The sequence below is a fragment of the Taudactylus pleione genome, unplaced genomic scaffold (assembly GCF_031769625.1).
Source record: "Taudactylus pleione unplaced genomic scaffold, aTauple2 ptg000086l, whole genome shotgun sequence".
NCBI lineage: Eukaryota > Metazoa > Chordata > Amphibia > Anura > Myobatrachidae > Taudactylus > Taudactylus pleione.
In genome coordinates this window covers 4,185,001-4,206,909 of record NW_028284488.1, presented here as the reverse complement: position 1 = coordinate 4,206,909, position 21,909 = coordinate 4,185,001, and the positions used below count along the sequence as shown (strand labels likewise).

General features: G+C 47.4%; 1 protein-coding gene across 3 annotated transcripts in view; it reads right to left on the bottom strand.

Annotated features, from left to right (window-relative positions):
- NRF1 (nuclear respiratory factor 1) overlaps positions 1-21,909 on the bottom strand; it is a 141,978-nt gene that overhangs the window by 67,922 nt on the left and 52,147 nt on the right. For all 3 annotated transcript variants that reach the window (XM_088468675.1, XM_088468674.1, XM_088468676.1), the window contains exons 3-5: positions 11,472-11,586; positions 8,428-8,554; positions 3,993-4,133 (exon numbers count right to left, since the gene is read on the bottom strand). In XM_088468675.1, the coding sequence (XP_088324801.1) occupies positions 3,993-4,133; positions 8,428-8,554; positions 11,472-11,586 (383 nt within the window). The remainder of the gene's footprint in view (positions 1-3,992; positions 4,134-8,427; positions 8,555-11,471; positions 11,587-21,909) is intronic.

The following is a 21,909-nucleotide window of genomic DNA, read 5'->3' as shown; positions in this document are numbered from 1 at the left end:
AGCATTTGTCTGTGGGAGGAGAAACATGAGGAGTAGCCCTTTTGGTGGGTAGCTTGAGAAAGGGATGTGCTAATGGTGAGAGGTACTAGTGGGATAAGCTATCCTCCTACTTTTGGCAACCCCCAGGGATCAATGGGTGCTATTAATAATAGTGCCTCATTGCCAAACTTATATCCTAGTGGGGGCCCTTGCTTCAGGCACCAAACTAAAACTGGTCCTCAAGGCTGGGGGTGGTGTATAGGGGAGAGGGGGTCTGTGCTGTTGAGTAAAGAAATTTAACTGTTTAGTGTCCAGGCACCAGCTCACCACCTATACCCATTGTCACCCGTGTCCCCCCATGGATGAATGAGAAACGGGCATCTCTGTTCTGTTGGTTAAGAGTGTGTGCAATAGGAGTAGAAAAAGTAGCATGCAGAGCTTTGACACTGCTCTGACCTTCACACTTGGGGAGATGTATTAACCTCTGAAGCGGCATCAGCGCACGTTCTGTGCGCTGAACCCGCTTCTCCCCCATGTATGATTGGGGGACTGGGTGGTAAATGACAGCAGCGCTGATAATGACAGGCCCCTATCTACCAGATAGCATCGCCGATAGCCTGGGCAATGTATGAACGGTCAGTTCGCCTGACCGTTCCAGGCGATGCAGCTGTCGCCATCGACAGCTAAAGCCTGGCAATGCCCTATTCCCACAGCAGGGACAGCACTGTCCCTGCTGCAGGGGCTGCCGGCGCCAGGGCTGCACATGGGATCTCACGATGCTTGCGAGATCCCGCGCATGCTCAGTAGAGCTGGCTGGGACTGGGACACAGCGCATCAGCACTAGGCCTATGCGCTGTGGGCCTGATTCAGAGCCGAACGCTCTGACCAGAGCGCTCCCTCTGAATCAGGGGCCTCCTCCATGAAAATGGAGCGTCCTCCTGGATGCTCGCATAGCTGTGGGTGACCACCCACAGCATATGCGAACGTCCATGATGATGGTCGCGATTGTCTTGACCATCTGGCTTGCGACGGAGACCCTGCGGTAGGGTCTCGCTGCCGCAAGCCCTGGAATGATTTTGGCTCTGTCAGAGCCAAAATCACTCCCACTGACATCACCAGTCATGTCAGTGGGGCCGGCTTCAGACGGTAGGCGTTCCCATGGGAACGCCTCCGTCTGGCAGGCACGCCCCCGGCACACCCACCAAAGGGGGCGTGCTGTCAATCAACATCGACAGCACGCCCCCTTTTGTGCGAGACACGGAGCGATGGAGAGCCCGTCGCTCGCCGGGTCTCGCGCATGCGCACAACGGAGCTCCCTCCGTCGTGCGCATGCGCAGTGGGGGAACATCGACCCGCTTGCGAGCGTCCTGCGCTCGCGAGCGGGTCTGAATGACCCCTGTGTACTCAGGCAGGGATTGCCGGGGGGGAGGTGGGGGGGGTTAGGGGACGACGACTTATCACTCCCCCGCTCCAGCTGATATGTTAATACATCTCGTTCTTGCTTCCTGCTTCGCCGCGATAAAGAGGCGAAGCAGGAAGCGTTATATCAGCACGTTAAGTGCCTCTATAATACATCTCCCCCTGTGAGTAGCGTGTGGATCCAGAACAGCATTTCCCCTTAACTGACAAACTGTTTCTGTCAGTGCAGACAAGAATGCAGCTGTGCACCACTGTAGTGCCCTACGTTGTAGAAGAATAGTTGCAGTTACCACCCGGATCTTTCACAAACACCTGGAAGGGTATGTTTATAGCTTCTGTAGGATCTCTTTAAAAGGTTATGACGACTGATTCTTCCTAAATGCTTACTTTGGCCTGAACTCGGCTGTGGAGCTTTGCTCTCTACAGCGCCCCAGGGATTAACTTGAATCCAGTCAACTGTACAGGCATGGGGCCCAGTGCTGCCGTTCTCTAGTCCCCGAAAGGGGAACTGCATTGCAGTAGCCAAAATATTGCCACTGAACCCTGCACAGAGTTGCTGTAGGTGCACCCAGCACAACAGTCATTTGTTCCCTGCAGGAGAGGGAATACCAGCCCCAATACTGGCAAGATCCACCAGGGATAAGGGGCCCTCCCACACCCCAGTGATCTAGGTCCCATTAATTGGAACAGAGTGGCAGCACAATACTGCCAGATGCACCCTAATCCTCATTGGAACACCAGGGTGAATTTACATACATTTCTAAACATTTTAAAAACATTTGCACATATACATTAACAACAGTATATAGACACTCCACCAACATTTCATTGATATATATGAATCTAGGTATGAAACTAAGCACCCATCTGAATATACGAGCTAAATCCCATGGCTAGATCAACTGATCTGCAGATGATGGTTGTTCATATACACTAACCAACCATCATCTGGCCACGGGTCCCGCTGACCCGTACACAGCGCGATGAGCAGATATATTGAGCATCAACTGTGCAGCACAGTCGACGTGATGTGTCTGAACGACATCGTTCAGACACATCACATCGCTGGTACACACACGCCAATACACACACAATATATTGGCCGATTAATTGATCGGACCATATATCTGCCAGTGTGTACCCAGCATCACACTAAGAAGCTTTCCCTGCCTTGTCCCATAGATGGTTACAAAAGTCTTGGCTGACAGAGTAAAATTTCCTGAGTGCACGTCCTGGTCAAATATGGATGTCAGCATCAGGTGCAGTGTGGCCGTACTCACCAATATGCGTCCCACTCCAGCAAGGCACAGCAACGTGGATGTGAGTATTAATGAGTTCACACCTTAGATGTGCTATATGAGTAACACTACATACTTTATTTACTTCAAGTGCATCCACTTTGTAAGTGCATTGATTATTTTTAACCCTTACTGCACTGTAAAGTCAGTCTTCAAATTAAAGAGCGTGCCACAGCACATGCAGGGGAGTTGAGGAGAGTAACCTGGCTACATGCCTCAGAAGTAGCAGTCATTTTTGCAGACTAAACAATTACTAATGACAAAGAAGCTACAGTTCCTCAGTGATGTCACTAGTTCAACGTGAACAGATAATGTTTCAGCCCACAAAATGGCTGCCTCCACTCTGGCTAGGAGTACGGTGCAGTTAAAGAGAGAAAAATTGTAAGTTAGAACTAAAAATATCTGGACTGTCCCTTGGATAGAGACTCTTCTGAAAATGCTACCTTGGCATGCCTGAACTTTTTTTTTTTTGGTGTTACATCTTATTGCAGTGGTTCCCAAACTCTGGGCCTGAATCAGCAAGGATCACAACTGCGATTACACACGCAATCGACCAATTGTTGTGTTCTGCGCATGCATCGCAGTGCACGAACCAGCCACTGCGATCGGGACTGCGATCACAGTGACAATGCAGACCCATCGCAGAGTGATTGACAGGAAGCACTATTGTGAGAGGTGAAAGGGGGGTTGGTTGGCGAAACGCAGGCGTATTAATCGCAATGGATTAGCATATCTTTGATGTGAGACTGCGTGCATAATCGCTATTGCAATCGCAGTTGCGATCCGTAACGATCAGGCCCTCTGTCTTCCAGGTTTTAAAAATATCCATGCTTGACCACAGGTGTCTTAATTAGTATCTCAGACAATTTGATTTAACCACCTGTGCTCAACTATGGATCTCTCGAAAACCTGAGCTGCTTGGGTGCCTTGAGGACCACGTTTGAGAACCTCTGTCTTTTTGTATTTATCTTTTGCGGCGTGCGTGTTGGCAATCAGAGGGATGGGAATAAAATCCATTAGATGAGTTTTTGCCTGTTCACATTATCCTCTGGCTGTAACTGACCACTCAGATATAGAAATGCTGGCAAGTGAATTAAGAGAAAACTTAAAAAATATTACCTTCGCGTTTAAGTAAGTGGTCAGCAATAACTGTACTGTGGTTAGTTAGTAAGTGGTCAAAGATACTAATTGTGCACTGCCTCAGGGCAATGAAGTAAATGCACTGTTAAACAACATACAGTATATGTACCAGGTTTTCAGGGATCAGAAAATATGCACTGGCAACTGCCTGCTCACCTGTGTCATCTTATCCACAGACACTGGAATGCCATCGATAGTCAGGGGAGGCAGGTCAGAGTTGATGTCCTGTTGGACAGGAGCATGCTCCGCCAGTGCAGTTTCAAGATCCTCCAGGATCATACTCTTATACTTCCGTACCTAAGGGAGAGAGGGGATGGTAAACAGAGATGAGAGCAACTCTTAGTCCCCCGGGTCCTTAGTACTATGACGGTCCCAGGGCTCAAAGGCACCTCTGGAAGAAGAGACGTCAGATAAAAATATACATTCTTCTGTGTCGCTGGTGGCTGAATAAGCAGGAAATAATGATGAAACTTTAAGCAATACTATTTAAGTAAAAGTTGTAGGATCGGAAAAGATAAAATGACAGAATAATGAAGGCATACTAAGGGGGGCGGGGGGTCCTTAGTATACCTTCATTACAGCACTTAAAAAACCCAGGCTAGTATCGCAATAAAAGCCAGATGGTCATTATTGGACAATTATAGCCAGATTTTTTTCATGTGGAAAATTACCATTTCCCGCCCGAAAATACATATGATCCACGAAGCGCCACCTAACTAAGTACTTTCGCAGCAGTGATTGCTGAAATATAACCTTACTTATCAGGGCTTTGGTAAACGCCCGTTAAGTGCAGACATCGGGGCTACTTGAACACCGTCGGGGGTAATTAGCTGCGGCTTAGGATAGCAACCTATGTATTTCAAATCTTTATTCATGTTTTTTTAAGCAATTTTTTAGTATAATGGAAATTATTGATGTATGTTACAAACTATATGTTATGGACAATTCAAATGTTTTTCAATCATACTTCTATTTGGCAAGTATGGAGGTTTTCACTTAAGTGAAGTCATGTCACAACTCATTTTTAAAGTATCCCCTAACAGAATGCACAATGGTTAGCAAGGAAACACATGGCTGTATAGGAAGAGCCCCTCACACAGCAATTGTTTTGTTTCCAACTGTAACAAGACGTTATAAGAGTGGTATAAAAGCACTTGGCCTGCAATGTCATGCTTTTGTATAGTCTGAGAACAATGTCTTATAATACCCCTAAGTTTTTACAACCGGGAGTTCATTCACATTTTTCTTAATATATCACTATGCATTGACAATATCCGATTGCAGATCACGGTGCCGACATGTGCAAAAATGGTTTCCTTTGCAGAGCTCCCTTCCTTCGTAAAAGCTAGAGGTAATTTTTATAGGTATAACTATTAAAATATTATGGCAAGTTCTACAAAAATGCAATTTCCTATATACGAGGGTGGTTCAATTAAGGCAACAAGACCTCTCACATGCGTAACGTTCTCTATTTCATTCTAATGTCCCACTAGGCCAGAGCAGGTAGACCACAGCTTCCCCTCACAGCCACTACACTGCACTCCATATCAGTCATACTGTCCCAACATCACTTGTAAGATGGCAGGGCTGGAGGAAACATGTGTTCTCTACACAATTTCTCGGGCGGCCCACCCGGCAAAACACCCCTGCTGCCCGACACGGTGACATGGCCGAAAGTCACAGTGCACTACTTATTGGTCGCATCCCAAAGGAACCGATCCCCGCATTCGTCATTCAACATTGGGGATAAGAGGAAATAGCCACCACTTATGCCCGCTATAAAGACTGCTTAACTGCAGCCAGCCCTAGCCACTTTTAGAAACCTGATCCCCACAGCTACTGTTCACAGGGGATTGTCACCAGCTGAATTCGGGTCAAGGCAGTCTCTGGACACAGCGCTCACTACACATAGCACTCCATCTCACCACACCATTAGTGGGAACAGAAAAGAGTGGGAGGAGTCCAGCTAAAGCACCTGCCTCATAAAGGAACCAATCCCCACATTCGTCTTCTAGCATTGGGGATCAGAGGTAACAGCTACAGCTCAAGTGTGCTATATAAACAAATCAACTACAGCACCAGCCACTATTAAAGACCAGGTCCTCACAATCACTGTCAACTGGGATTCCGCATCAGCATACTTCTGCGGCAGTCCCCAGTAGGGATAGGTAATACTGTTGTGAGGCAATCCTATTCTATTTTTTCAAAAAGGAGCTATACACATATTATTAGTCACTGTGTGTGCTCACAATAATTAAGGTCCAGATTATTCATTAATTCATTAAGTTGCTATACATATATATTTATACTTGTGTTGTTGCTGTATTTGTTTCCAAAAAGCAAGTAGATAGCATCTTGGCCACAGTAAGAGGAATTTTTTACTGTAGAATGAATTAAAAACTATTTATGGAATCGCATAAAAAGCACATTAAATAATCTGATGCTGATATCACTAAAAGGTACCAGATCCTACAGACTGAGTAAGAAAAAGCTGCAGACAACTGGGCTTGTAAGAATACAAAGGAGAATAATTAATATATACAATGTTAATCTCATATTTACATCAATATTAGATCAGTATTTCAATGGTTCATTATTGCAAAGGTCCCCACCCAGCTACTTCTTGAAGCCACCCAGCAGGCAAAATTTTCTGGGGAGAACACTGAACATGGTCACACATTGAGGGGCTTAGTGTGATCAGATTTCTGCATCTGAAATTCATCGCCAACTTGTCGAGGTGTACGGTGACAACATCATGTGACAGACACAGGTTTGCTGCACTGCCTTTGATAATGGCAGGACAGACATTCCAGATGAGCAGCGATCCTTCCGCCAAACACAGTCACCACAGATGACAATTTGTGCCACACTGATGGTCTGATTCAGGAGGGCAGACACATTCAAGTTCATTATATTGCTGACAAACTGTACATCTCAGAGTGTACTGTGCACAACATCGTTCAAGCAACTCACAGAAGTTCACAATCCAATAGGATGGAATTGTCTTTCGTGCACTTGACACTGTACCATGAGAACGAAGTGCAGTTCCTGCAGTGTATGGTTACAGGCGATGAAACGTGGGTGCATAATGTGACACCAGAGATGAAGCAAGCATCCATGACATGGAAACACGCTTTGTCCCCACCGCCAAAGAAATTCAAAACCACTCCATCAGCAAAGATGATCATGGCAACAGTATTTTGGGACTACAATGATGTGCTTCTTGTTGATTTCCTCACCAAGAGAGATACTGTGAATGCTGTCCGCTATTGTGACACATTGAGCCAGTTACGGATGGCAATTAGTTGAAAACGACATTGGTTGCTTGGAACAGGTATCGCACTGCTCCACGATAACGCCAGGCCACACTAAGCCAATCACACACGCGAGTTGTTACGGCGCTACCATTGGGAGGTACTGGACAACCCTCCCTACAGCCCTGACCTGGCACCGAGTGATTTCCATCTCATTGAACCATTGAAGAAGCACCTGGCTAAAAGGCGATTTGCAACAGACTGAACTTCAGCAAGCCGTCATGTCCTGGCTTCAGGTGCTTGACACTCATTTCTTCTATGCTGGGATAGATGCCTTGGTGTACCGTTGGAACAAATACTTAGATAAGTATGGGGACTATGTGGAAAAAGAATCTGTACCAAGGCCATGCTATTGATTATTCGTATATGTACGAATTGAATAAATTTACGCAATGAAAGGTCTTGTTACATTATTTATTGAACCACCCTCGTACATTGACTATGCCAACATGCTTTACAATTCATTTTCGTTATAATACATGAGCACAGTTTATCTACAAAGTAGTATAATATGATTTTAATCAAAGACCAATAAATTATACTACCAGTAACGCTGATTTTACCTGGGAGATTTGTGTAAAATAGGAAGATGTTCCATACATAAATATGACTGTAAAAGCTGCGTCTCAACCAGGGTAAACGTTCTACTACCTGCTCCCAATATCTCTAACACTATCCCTATCAGCATTTTATATTAAAAACAGTAGTGCCTTCAATCAAAACAGATAGCACTTATTATTAACTATAACCACGAACATGGATTTACAGTGAGAACACATTTGGAGCTATGCCCCAAGCATATAACACTAAAGGGCCTATTTATTACACCTTAACTGCTCCAAAAATCATGTGGAAACAGCAGTTTCTGCATGATTTTAGCATTTTAACAATTCACTAAAGGATGAACGCAGGATATATCAGAGATCTCCTGTAGTCAGCTAAGTAACACAAGATTCCGCAGTGCCACCCCCCCCCCCCCCCCCACACACCTTTTTTTTTTGCAATCAAGCTCGGAAAAGCAATGCTCTCTGAGTACAAAATATATACTGTTGTGGTGATTGATTCCTCTACCTATATCCCATTGTATGGGAAAACTCAGTACAGCAGATATTTCACAGAAACCTTAAGCAACATGGCATCTATTGCTGATAACTATTTAAATGGCAGCTACAGAGCTGCATGTTTCCTATCCAGCTTAATATGCACTTAAAATAATTGCATTATTGAAAATAAGGATTTGAGACATATGGTAGCTGAAAACCAAAAATTCTACTCACCACATTTTCCAGGGGTGCTGCCCCAAATACTTTAAAAACTGGGTTGGGTTTGGAAGGGGAGATGCACAGGACGATGGCTTGCTGACCCACTCTGGTGGTATACTCATCCAAAGTCGCTCGCAGCTTTCTAGAGACATAAGCAAAGCACAGCAGCATAGTACTAATATATAAAGCAATAGGAAATGATAAACAGAAATGGTGTGTAATGTTTAAGATCATCCAAATAATGATCAATTCTTTATCTTTCATCATCAGTTATATGCCTTCTCCATTCTCTCTGTGCAGACGCATTGATACTGGTGTCATTCCCTTGTACTTTTTTTTATTTCAAATGTACATTTGTAAGGTACCTAGCATAATATCATGGATAACAGACTGCAAATACCGGTATGCTGAAAACACACTAAGGACCGAATTCAACTGACCGTGGTAATCAATCGCGGGCTAATTGGTCGGCCGAGGCTATTTGATTAAAGCCAGCAGCAGCCCGCAGGCTGCACATAAGACAGATTTCTGTTTGAGCCTGATTTACTTATCCCGGAACCTATGGGTTAATTTTGAGGAATAGGGGCTGTGCTTCAATAGCCTTGAGCATAAAAACCTGAGGCTACCACCCTCACACGGCTAATTGGATCCGGCCCTAAATGTAATAAAAATATTAAATGTTTTACATACTCTGTGGCAGATATTAATGTACATTAAAAAGAATGTACAAGATGGAGAGATTGCCATAGGCAGCAATATTTCCAATGACTGCTCTATTTTTTGCTCTGGACTAAATATGGTTTGCCTACAATGAACAGACATACATGAACATAATAGATTGTGCAGCCCCTTTCAGAAGCACAGGCCATTTGCAAGACAGATGAAGTAGATCGGTCTGACAGCATCGGTGTTAAACTATTTTATATAGTGTCACTAGTCATGACATCTCTTCAGACTCTACACACAGTAGTAACTACAAAAAGTTAATCAAACTTTAAAGACTGATGGTCCAATGTATAAAATAATCAAATGGTGATATGGAGACAGGCTCCCCACTACACATCTGGTGGGACTGCAGTCTATTACGTCCCTTTTGGAATCAGGCGATTTCTATTACTAAGACTATAGTGGGTGCAGATACCCCTGATTCCTCCTTCTGACTTCTCAATTTATGCCCTGGCCCTATTTCAATCTATAAAAAGTCCCTGTTAAAGTTTCTTAATAGTGCTGCCAAAGCTGTGATCCCGGTGCGTTGGCGTTCAACTTCTCCTCCCACGCTTAAGGAGTGGTTCACCCGTATAGACTTGTATATGTCCATGGAAGATCTCCGAATGGGCCCGGAAAAATATCAGGAGTTTATTTCTACCTGGCACCCATGGTTGGAATTGAAGTCTTCTAGTACATATTCAAGTTTTGCGGATTGAGCTCTGATTATTTACCTTTTTTTTTTTCTCTTCTTCCTCTCTGTAAAGGGGCTGTTCCTTCAGGAGCACGTATATATTTCTAATTAAGAGCCACCAGCTCTCCCCCCCCCCCCCCCCCCAACAACCCCCCCTCCCCCAACCACCCTCCTCTTTCTCACTTTCTCTCTTCTCTGTGTTAGATCAATATTCATTTATGTATTCATTTATTCATCTATTTTTTGTATTTTTATTTAATTGTGTTTCCTATTATTTTCTTGATTATTGCTGTTAAGGTGTGGCTTTATTTCTATATCTAGCACTTGTTATGTGTGATGTATATTTCAAACTATGATACCGAATGTATGTGGTTTTTCTCACAAATTGTTTCTTTTTTGGAAGCATAAATAACAAAAAAATCTACCAATAAACATATATTGAAAAAAAAAAAATAAAAAATAATCAAATGGACCTTTACACACACTGACAAATGTTCCCTCCATTTTGCATAAATGTCAATACTGCCTACTAAAGCAGCAATATTGGATAGAATAAAATGGAGTAATATGTGACTGCCCATTACGTACTTAGGACCTGATTCAGACCCGCTCACTAAAATGTGTTCGTTCGCAGCCAGCGAACTAGTGCGAGCGATCAGGAAGCGTTTGCTCGCTGTCCATAGACTGCCCGGCAGAATGAGTGACAGGTGAAGCAGTTTGTGGGTGGTGACAGGGGCTGGCCGCAAGAAACGGGGGAGTGGAGATGCAAATGCAGGCGTGCCTGAGCGTCTTAACGCCGTTTCAGAGACGTGCATAATTAAGAGGCAGCGTCATTGTACACGTCACTTGGTAGTAATCACTCGCAGTGCTTGCAGCAGGGTATGGTCAACCACAAGTGATGCAATCGCATTCGATTGTACTCAATGTTACCGATGGTTGCATACACTTCCTGGACATGACGTGTAGTAGTGGGCGTCTTAAGACAGGCTGGTGGCCGTCTGCATACACAAAGCGGTTGCACGCCAAGACAGTGGGCGTGCTAATGCCTTGCCGTGCGTTCGTTTGCCTTGCAGAATTTGCATACGCATCTAGCGTGCGAACGCATCTAGCGAGCGGGTCTGAATCAGATCCTTAGTACACTATGATGCAGGGAGCCTTTCAGAACACTCTTAAAATGCTGCTAATAGCATACAAGGTTTTGTCTATGCCTGATGTTTTTCCGTGTGTACAAGGCCATATCATAATCTGTCAGAAAGTGTTGCCAACAAAACACTAGCACACGTTACATGTTAATTATACAAAGCCAAGGTTAATTTGACGTTTGCCATGAAATTACAATGTGCTTGCAATTTAGTTTATATTAGGGCGTACTAAAGAAAATATGGTGTCCGACGCCAACACAGCTGATAGATTTACTATATAGAAATCATAGCCATGCCATATAAACAATATATATTCTTATGTTTTTACGTTATGTATAGTGTGCACCTTTATGTACTGCCACATACAAAGCGATAACGAGTCATTACAATGACCTGCAGCAAAGTAGTGGTGCCACTGTGTGGACATGCTCTCTAAACTGTAAGCTACTGAGTATTGTTGTAAGTATACGATCTTTTTATTGGTAATATTTTATTAGACTTTGTGAGGAAGTACTCACCGCAATAGCCGTGTTTGCTGTCTCTTGCGTATGGATGGGTTAGACTCAAAGATGTGAGGTCTCTTGCGTTTCTTTCCAGTGGCCACAGCAGCAGCCGCAGCCATCCCCACAGGGCCTACAAAATTACAGAACACATAAAAAGTTACCATATACTAGCTGGATTACCACGCACTAACAAGAATCACCATAATGGAGTACTCACCACCACATAGAATGTGAACAACGCTACTAGCTTTTAAAAAAGGGTTAAATGCATTAAAGGTATTGAGAATGCGGTTTTTGTTTAGGAATACGCAAGGTGGGGTTCTCGAACAAGCCTGATTCAGAAGCAAGGGACCATAAATACAAGTTCAGACTAGAATACAAGTACAGTGTTGTGTAAATATAGTATTGCACCAAGAATTGTAGTACTGGATCTAATACAACCACCAATTTATTGACTCCAAACCTAGGTTATAATTTTTCCACAAGATCATGTACCCACGAATACCACTACAATCTAGAAGAACATTTTAGACACAATGGGCGTAATTCAATTCAACACGAATTGAATAGTGCTGGGAGGGAGCGATTAGATTTAGCTCGCTGTTATGTCTGAGAATGCCGGTACTCGCGACTTAACCAGAGGTGCTTAGGTGCGCGCCCGGCACTTTTGTCGGATTTCACCTCGCATCCCCAGGGGTGGGGGGGGGTGCAAGAAAAATCCTTAGCCCGCCCAAACATCAGTGTTGAATTGAATAGCTTCAGGAACTCCCTCCCGCGGTTATTCAACATCGATTTGAATTGATTTCCTCCCAATGCCCCAAAGTTTCTACCAGTTTTAATTTGTACTCATTCATTTACATTTAATTTATACGGCTATTGTATAAATGGGTTCATGCTAAATTGCTGAGAAAAATTTACCAATAATAATACCAATTATCAATCATTTAAGCTTCCGTTGGAACTTCGGCTGAATACTGAAACCATAATACTTAAAATATTGTTACTTCAGACAGAAAATGGCAGGAATGTTACTGGCACGCGGTTGTGCTCTTCTTAAATGAGCATGTATCCAATTCTGGACCAAATAGGATATCTCCAGAATAAGGAAGGGACTCCAGAGCCCTTTTTGAAGCGGAGTATGCTTTCCAGGAACAGAGCCAAACAATACGGAAAGCCACTACCAAAGCGGCAGGTATCCTGGAGGCCAGGAAAACCGTATCCATTGCCGCTTCTACCAAGTAGGAGGCTGCATCTCTAATGTGAGATATGTAGGATAGTTGCTCCCTTGAAGCATCAGGGGGGGAATGTCTCTTCTAGGGCCTCTGTCCAACTCTCAATGGCTTTTGCCACCCAGGCCGTAGCCCTAGCAGGACGAGTAATAGCTCCTGTAAGAGTATATGGATTTGTTACAAGCTTCTATAAGCCTATCTGTAGTCTCCGTCAAAGAGGTTGCAGTATGGAAGGGAAAGGTGGCATTTTTAACCAGACATGTTACATGAGAATCATCTGCTGGGGGAACTTCCTATTTAGTACAATCAGTAGCTGAAGAGGGTAAAAGGAACTGAAGTGTTTTGGGATTTGAAACATTTTACAGGGCATATTCCATGCTTAACTCATGTGATCAGATAGCTGATCAGAGTGAGGGAACACTGGTAAAACAACCTTTTGTCGTATAAAAAGTGGTTGTTTTTTTCTTAGGAGCGGGTTTTTCCTCTTCTATTTGTAAAATAGATTTTACAGCTCTCACAAGAGCAGGTATATTTAATTTAATTTAATTTAGAGGGTGGCTCCTCGTCTCCTGAGACGCAGTCAGAGTGAGAGGTCTGCATCTTCTGCCTCCCCAGATGATATATCAGAATCAGATAACTGGATGGACTGGGAAGTTAACACTGCACATTTCTTAGGTAATGGCAGCATTTGCTGAAAAACTGTAGCGGTATTAGCCAAACTCTGTACTGAGGTAGAGTGTACGTCGAATGTAGACATGGTGACTGAGAGTAACCACGTTGATCGTTTAGCAAGCATTGTGCAAATAATAATTGTGAGTGTCCCTTTAATGCTAAAAATTCAAACTCTCTTTCCTCCAGGGTGAAAGAAATAGAATGGAATGCAGCAAACAAACCCTACATTTAGGAGTATTAGAGAAGCATGTCTGTCTTTTCAGAGATCATTTAGGAAGTACTAATTTTCTTCATCAATAGGGAATCAGATTACATAATTGGAACTTTAATTAAATGCCCTCAGGACTGCTATAGAGTATCTTCTCTAGCCATAAACTCACAAATTATCAGTTATCATCTTGAGCAAATCTTTCACAGACGTGTGTATATTTTTGCATTTTAGTTAAGCTTTGCATGTGGGGATTTGGAAAGTTCTCTCCAGTTATTGCTATTGGCTAACAGTGAAGTGTTTGGTTTTATCAAATCACAAGGTATTTGGGAACTGCACTGGGAGGTTACCAACCATCAGGTCAATCGAGTTGTTGCAGGAGAGTTATAGGACTCAATAGAGATGTAGTCAGGAAGCGGGCGGTCGAAATGCCGTCCGCCGGCTTCCCGACAGCGAAATCCCGGCATGGGACTAATGATAGGCATCCAAATCCCGACGCCTATCATAAGCCCCACACCGAAATCCCGACGCCCGGCATAGCAAATGTCGGAGCTGAAAGCCGCGGGGGTTGGGGGCCTGGATTAGCGTCAGGCAACACCAGGGAAGGTTAGGTTTAGGCACCCCCCCGGGAGGGTTAGGTTTAGGGCGCAGGGAGGGGGGGTTAGGTTTAGGCACCCCTAGGGGGAGGTTAGGGCTAGGCGCCCCTATGGGTGGGTTAGGATTGCAGTAGTGCTGCCTGGAGCATCCTTAGGTCACTTCAGATAGTCACTCCGCTGCCCTTACAGCTCCTCGGTACATCCTCAGGATGCTCCATGCATTGCTGTAATCACCGTGGATTGTGGCCACGCTCCCGTGTGACATCACGCAGAGAGAGCGTGGCCTGCACAAGGCCCACGAATAATGTTATGTATATCAAAATGGCCCTCGGCTGAAAAAAAGGTTCCCCACCCCTGCTCTAAATTGTCACTGCTGGTTGACCCAAGTGTGATTGACAGTACTATTGGAGCTCACTAAAAAGTGCATTACAATCAGGTTACAGCAGGGATATGGCAGGTTTACATTTTCAATGACACAGGTTCCGGAATACTATAACACAGGTCTAGAGCTCAGTTACAAATCAATTCATTTATCTACAATAAGTCATCAATTCACACAGATGTGAAGAGCTATTGTTTTTTAATAGCAGCAGATGAGAGGATGAACACGCCATTTTAGTTCACCATAGAATGTATTTGGGTCTATTTTTCCAAATTAAAGTGGGAAAATAATCACATTTGTAATCGGTTCTTCAATGTTCTCTCAACGCTTTGTTTTTCACGGGCGGTCCTCCTGGCTAAATTCTCCTATCGCCTGGAACTGTGACGCGGCCGAAGGTCGCGCTTCACAGACATTTCAGAAAGAAACATTAGTGCAGCGCGACTTATTGGCCGCATCAATGGCTGGGCGTCACAGTGCAGCTCACTGCTCAGATTTGTCCCCTCCAACTCAACCCCGGACCACCTTGCACTGGAGGTGAGCACTGCAGTCTCACAGCCTCCCCCTCTAATAACCGGAGCCCGCCAAACAATAATTGAGATGCTGGAACGGAGGGCACATGATGGGCTGCTGCTTAGCTAGGCTTGCTATATCACCCCTTTAATTAGAGAGACATGTGAATTACACAGATTCTGTGGCTGGCTGGCTTCAAGTCTCCATTTGAGCTGGTTTTAATTAAAGGGATGATATGGCAAGCCTATGCTTAAGCTCATGTGATAACTAAATATATCCAGGAAGAGAGAGTAGGGGCCATCAAAGTTCTAGCAATGCATACCTTAGCCAAAGCAAGAAGAACTGTAACATAGGTTTGTAGGTAATGATTCAACGCGTCTCTATGACCCAAACAAAAATATAAAGTCTCAGAGAAGACAATTGGGACGATTCAACTCAGTGCGATATTGAATAGCCCCGGAAAGAAGTTCCGGAACTATTCAATTGCGCTGTTAAGTCTGACTAGAACCACTTAAGTTGGAGAATGCTGATTAAGGGGCCTGATTCAGAGTTGGGAATAGAGAGAGAGAGATAGCACTTAACTGTGCACCTGGGCAAACCGTGTTGCAATGCAAGGGGTATAAAATATGAGATATGGTAAGAACTTACCCTTGTTATCTCTATTTCTACGAAGTCCATAGGGTTCCACAGGATACCTTGGGGTATAGGTGTGACGTCAGTCGCTGGGCACCATAGAGTTAAGCTTTTCAGCCTCCCAGGATGCACTAGGGTCCCCCTCCTATACCCCGCCCCCGAGCCAAGGCACCTCAGTTAGTTATCAAGCCATAGGCCGGAGGAGGAGAAGGAAGAGAGAGAAAAAAGATCTGGACACATACAAGAATCACATTCTCACCAGAGGGAGACGGAAAACCGGTGACCAGAGCAAAGCCCATCTGCAGCACAGGTGCGACAGGGCGGGAGTCCTGTGGAACCCTATGGACTTCGTAGAAATAGAGATAACAAGGGTAAGTTCTTACCATATCTCATATTTTCTACTTCAGGGTCCATAGGGTATCCACAGGATACCTTGGGGATGTCCCAAAGCAGTATCCTTTAAGGGTGGGGACGCTCCTGTGCAGAAAGGAGAATCCGCCGCCCGAAGGAAGCATCCTGAGAGGCGAAGGTGTCAAACCTGTAATACCTCACGAAGGTATGGACAGAGGACCACGTAGCAGCCTTGCAGATCTGAACTGCCGAGGCACCACGTCGAGCTGCCCACGAAGGACCCACAGACCTAGTGGAATGAGCCTTCAGAGAAGGAGGGATCGGTAGGCCTTATGAAGATAAGCTTCAGAAATAGCCATACGGATCCAGGCTGCCAAAGTTTGCTTTGAAGCAGGCCAACCCTTTTTACGGAAGCCATAGAGGACAAACAAAGCGTCCGACTTCCTAAACGAAGAAGTGCGGTCAACATAAGTCCTTAAGGCCCGCACAACATCCAAAGAGGCCTCACCCACGGAAAGACCCGGTGAGTTAAAGGCCGGAACAACTATTTCCTCGTTAACATGAAACTGGGAAACAACTTTGGGAAGAAACTCGGGCCGAGTGCGGAGCACTGCCCTGTTCCCATGAAAAACCAAGAAAGGGGGTCTACAAGAAAGAGCCCCTAACTCAGAAACACGTCTGGCCGAAGCAATGGCCAGAAGGAAAACAGTCTTAGCTGTTAGCCATTTAAGATCCACTGAGCCCAGTGGTTCAAACAGCGGTCCTTGGAGAGCCCTCAGGACCACAGCCAAATCCCAAGGCGCCACAGGTGGAACAAAGGGCGGCTGAATACGGAGAACACCTTGCATAAAGGTGCGCACATCCGGGATTGTAGCAATCCTACGGTGAAACCAGACAGATAGGGCCGAAACCTGTACCTTCAAAGAAGCAAGGCGAAGCCCATGATCTAGTCCCGCTTGCAGGAAGGCGAGAATCCGAGACAGACGAAACTCCCACGGTGCATAACCTCTCGGTCGACACCACTGGAAGAACGTATGCCACACGCGATGGTATATCCTCGCAGAAGACTGTTTCCGAGCTCGTAACATGGTACGCACCACAGAGCTGGAAAACCCCCGGGACCTCAGCATGGCCGTCTCAACAGCCACGCCGTCAAAGACAGCCGAGTCAGGTCCGGGTGAAGGCAAGGACCCTGAGACAGAAGGTCCGGTCGTAGCGGCAACCGCAGAGGACTGTCCACGGACAGACCCTGAAGGTCTGAGAACCAGTGCCGTCTGGGCCACGCGGGAGCTATCAACAGGAGCGTCCCTCCTTCCTGTTTGAATTTCCGGATTACCCGTGGAAGAAGGGAGACCGGAGGGAACAGGTATGCGAACCGGAACGTCCACCGGACGGACAGAGCATCCACCAGAGACGCCCCTTCGTCTCGTGCGAGACCCGTACACCGGCAACTTGTTGTTGTGCCGGGACGCCATGAGGTCGATTTCTGGAAGACCCCACCTGTCCACCAGTAGTTGAAAAACGTCCGGGTGCAGGGACCATTCCCCCGGATGAACGTCTTGGCGACTTAGAAAGTCCGCCTCCCAATTTAGCACTCCCGGGATGAATACCGCTGATATGGCCGGAAGATTGCGCTCCGCCCAAACCAGGATCCGAGAGACCACTACGAGAGCCGCCCGACTGCGAGTTCCTCCTTGCCTGTTTATGTAGGCCACGGTGGTAGCGTTGTCCGACTGGACCTGCACCGGGCGACCCTGGAGAAACCGCTGTGCCTGCTGGAGAGCATTGAAGACCGCACGGAGTTCCAAGATATTTATTGGAAGCTCCGCTTCTGTCGGCGTCCACCTGCCCTGGAACAAGTGTGGACCCGAAACTGCTCCCCAGCCCCGAAGACTGGCGTCCGTTGTCAACAGGACCCAATTTGGAACCCAGAACGGACATCCCTTGTTGAGGTGGGTCGTCTGTAACCACCACGCAAGGGACAGGCGAACCTCCGGGGTGAGCACAATCGTCTGGGACTTCAGAGACTGAGGCAGCCCGTTCCACTTGGACAGGATCAGGTGCTGCAGAGGTCTGGAGTGAAACTGGGCGTATTCCACCATGTCGAACACCGACACCATGGAGCCCAGTAACCTCATCGCCGAGTGTAAGGACACCCGGCGGCTGTGCAGGCAACTGCGCACCCTTGACTGTAAAGCAGAGATCTTGTCCTCCGTCACGAAGATCCTTTGCTGTCCCGAGTCGAATAAGGCTCCAAGATGCAGAATCCTCCGAGACGGGATTAGAGTGGACTTCTGCCAGTTGATTAGCCAGCCGTGCCGTTGTAGCAGTGCAATGGTCAGGTCCAAGTGGCGTAACATGAGCTCTGGAGATCCTGCCACCAATAACAGGTCGTCCAAATACGGCAACATGCGGACTCCCTGCAGCCGCAGAGAAGCCGCCATGACCGCCATCACCTTGGTGAAAACACGTGGTGCTGTTGCCAGGCCAAAAGGTAACGCCCGAAACTGGAAGTGGTCGCTGCGGATTGCAAACCTGAGGAACTGTTGATGGCGCAAAAGAATAGGGACATGCAGGTAAGCGTCCTGTATGTCCAATGACACCATGTAGTCCCCAGGTTCCAGCGCCAGAATGATGGACCGTAGGGTCTCCATCCGAAACTTCGGGACCCGCAAAGACTTGTTGAGTGCTTTGAGGTTGAGAATCGGACGATATGACCCATTGGGTTTCTGTACCAAAAATAGATTTGAATAGAAACCCTGGCCCCTCTGGGAGAATGGAACAGGCACTATAACTCCAGCCTGGAGCATAGTGTGCAATACCTTCCGCAGCTCCGTAGCCTTGTTCCGGTCTGATGGTAGACCCGTGGTGAAGAAGCGAGCCGGGGATCTGTGCCGGAAGGAGAGGGCGTATCCGTGGGAAACCACCTCCAGAACCCAAGTGTCTGTCGTAGTGGTCGACCAACACTGGGCGAACTGTAGCAGGCGGCCTCCCACCCTGGGATCCCCCAAAGGGAGGCCCGGACCGTCAGGCCGCAGGCTTGTCATCTGGCTTGGGGGCCGGACGTCTGGTACTCCATGCCTGCTTCCGGGGCTTGACCGATTTCTTAGGGCCAGCCTGTCGAGGAAACGACTGTGGTTTGGGCCTGCCCTGAGCCCTAGATGACCGAAAGGACGATGGTCCAGAACCAGAAGGAGCAGCGGCCGACGGGAGACAAGCAGATTTGGCTGCCGCCAGCGTGGCCACAATCTTATCCAGATCCGGACCGAAGAGAACTTCTCCGGTAAACGGCAACGCTTCCAGACCTTTCTTGGAATCTGCGTCCGCCTTCCAGGATCGCAGCCACAAGGTGCGACGAGCAGCTACCGCTGCTGAAGAAATTCTAGACACCAGAGTACTAATGTCTAGAGCCGCCTCGTTGATGTAGGTGGCCGAATCACGGAGATTGCCAATCAACTCCGCCTGTTCGGCCGGACAGTCGGATTCAAAAGAAGCCTCTAATGAATCCGCCCAGCGCTCCATCGCTCTGGCAACCCAGCAAATGGCCATAGCCGGCCGTGCTGCCCCCCCTGCAAGGGAATAAGCGGACTTCAGGCAGATTTCTACCTTGCGGTCCGTAGCATCCTTAAGGGAGGACATGGATGGCATCGGCAATGTGGCACTACGGACAAGACGGGTCACGTGAGAATCCACCTGTGGAGGGGATTCCCACTTAGCAAAATAATTATCCGCGAACGGATAAGCCACCGCCAGGCGTCTCTGCGGCTGGTATCGCTTGCCAGGCTGTTTCCACGCCTCCTCTAAATGGTCCACCAACTGACCCGAAAGAGGAAAGACTGTGGCATCACCCTTCACATCTTTGAAAAAGGCATACTTAGATTTAGCCGCTGGGGGAACTTCGTCCTCAATCACCAAGGCTGTGCGGACCGCCCGAATAAGTCCAGGAATATATACTTTGGACTTAGCATCAGCGTCCTTAGCATGGAGAGGTTCCTGATCGTAAGGATCCAGAATCTCCCCATCATCAGACGTCCCTTCGTCATCCTCATAAGGAGCGGACAGAGACGCCACCGGCCTTTTATGAGGCCGCATCACAGACTCCCCTTGCAACACATCCGACAAGTGCTGTACAGAACTCGTCAGGGAGTTAACCCACGCTGGCTCCTGAGAACCCGGGAGCGGGGAAATAGGGAGACTGTGGGGTACCACCAATTGTCGTGGGAACCCCTGCATGGGTGACGACACCACAGACTGCTGGGACAAACCCATCGGAGTAAACGCGGGCTGCGGAGCTAAATGGCCCACTAAAGCTGTTAACGCCTGAGCGAAACAAGCCCAGGGCGGCTCCTGTACCGGTGCTGTAACCGTAATAGGCCGCACCATGGACAAACACTGCCGGCAAAGGCCCTCCGCGCTACCCTCCTCCTCCACTAACGGTACTTTGCACGTGGTACACTGTAGCCGGAGGGGAAAATCACTTTCAGACATGATGGCACCACGTATGTGACCTCTCTCACCAATTAAGTATTAAATAGGCGAGAGACCACCCTGCAGCACCGCACCGCAAGGGCTTTAGCAGAAAGAACAGGGACAGTAATAAAGCTGACAGTTTAGAGAAGAAAAGTTACAGGCAGCGCTAGCACAGTCACATACAATGCAGAGAAATAACAATTCCTGCACTAACAGCGCTGATCACTCAACTACACAGACACAGGGCCTGGTAGGACACAGCGCTGCATACACAGACCTGACCACAGCGGAGGAGAGGTATGCGGGGGGACCCAGACCACGATGCTTCCGTCCAGCGCTTCCAGCAGCGTTCACCATGCGTTCTGGAGAAGATGGCCGCCGAGGAGCAGAGAGGAGGCTGGCCTGGGGGAGGAGCGCTGCCACAGGACCAGTCGGCAGCATGCAGAGAGGGCTGTGTGCAGCGGGGGAGGCGCCGGCTGTGAGACAGGGAAGGCGCGCTCCCCTGGCATGCATTTAACCCCTGGGACGCCGCAGCGCTACCGCTCTGCTGCGGTCCGCTGTCCCAAGGGGTAGTGGAAAGCGCAGGTTGGTCGCCTGGCTCCACGCTGCAGCCAGTCCCCAGGGAGCCCCCTGCCTGGGGACTTAGGACCATGTGACCAGCGGGGACCCACCGCGGGACCCCGCTGCTTACCTTTGTCCCCCTTGGATCCGGCCATGGTCCGGAACATCTGGGGTCACCGCTAGCTGTGACCCCAGATGCTCACCAGCATCCCCGGATCGGTACCGGCGTTCTGGTACCGGCGGGGGTGTAGGGAAGACAGCATGGACGTCAGGACTGACTGTCCATGCTGTACATCCAGATGTGCAGCCACAGCTGCACTGAAGAAAGCTTCAGGGGCTCTTCTAGCCCCCACTCCGACAGGTGTACCCGACGCCGGCCGGGCACCAAACTAAACTGAGGTGCCTTGGCTCAGGGGGGGGTATAGGAGGGGGACCCTAGTGCATCCTGGGAGGCTGAAAAGCTTAACTCTATGGTGCCCAGCGACTGACGTCACACCTATACCCCAAGGTATCCTGTGGATACCCTATGGACCCTGAAGTAGAAATACATTATTTTTTTTTGCATGTAGGGTAAATACTGGCTGCTTTTACATGTAGCTCACAAATACTGCACAGCTTTATTATTACACTGCACTTTAGATGTCAATGTGGACACCTCCCTCCCAAATCTAAATCTCTGAACAGTGCAGCATGGTTTCACCAAGATGATCAGTTGAGAGAGATATCTCTCTATTCCCAAGTCTGAATCAGGCCCACTGTGCCTTAAACTGGGTGTTTAGTCGCATTAACTGGCATTCTCCGACTAAAGTGCCGGATGCGAGGATGTTAGCGCCACGCCAAG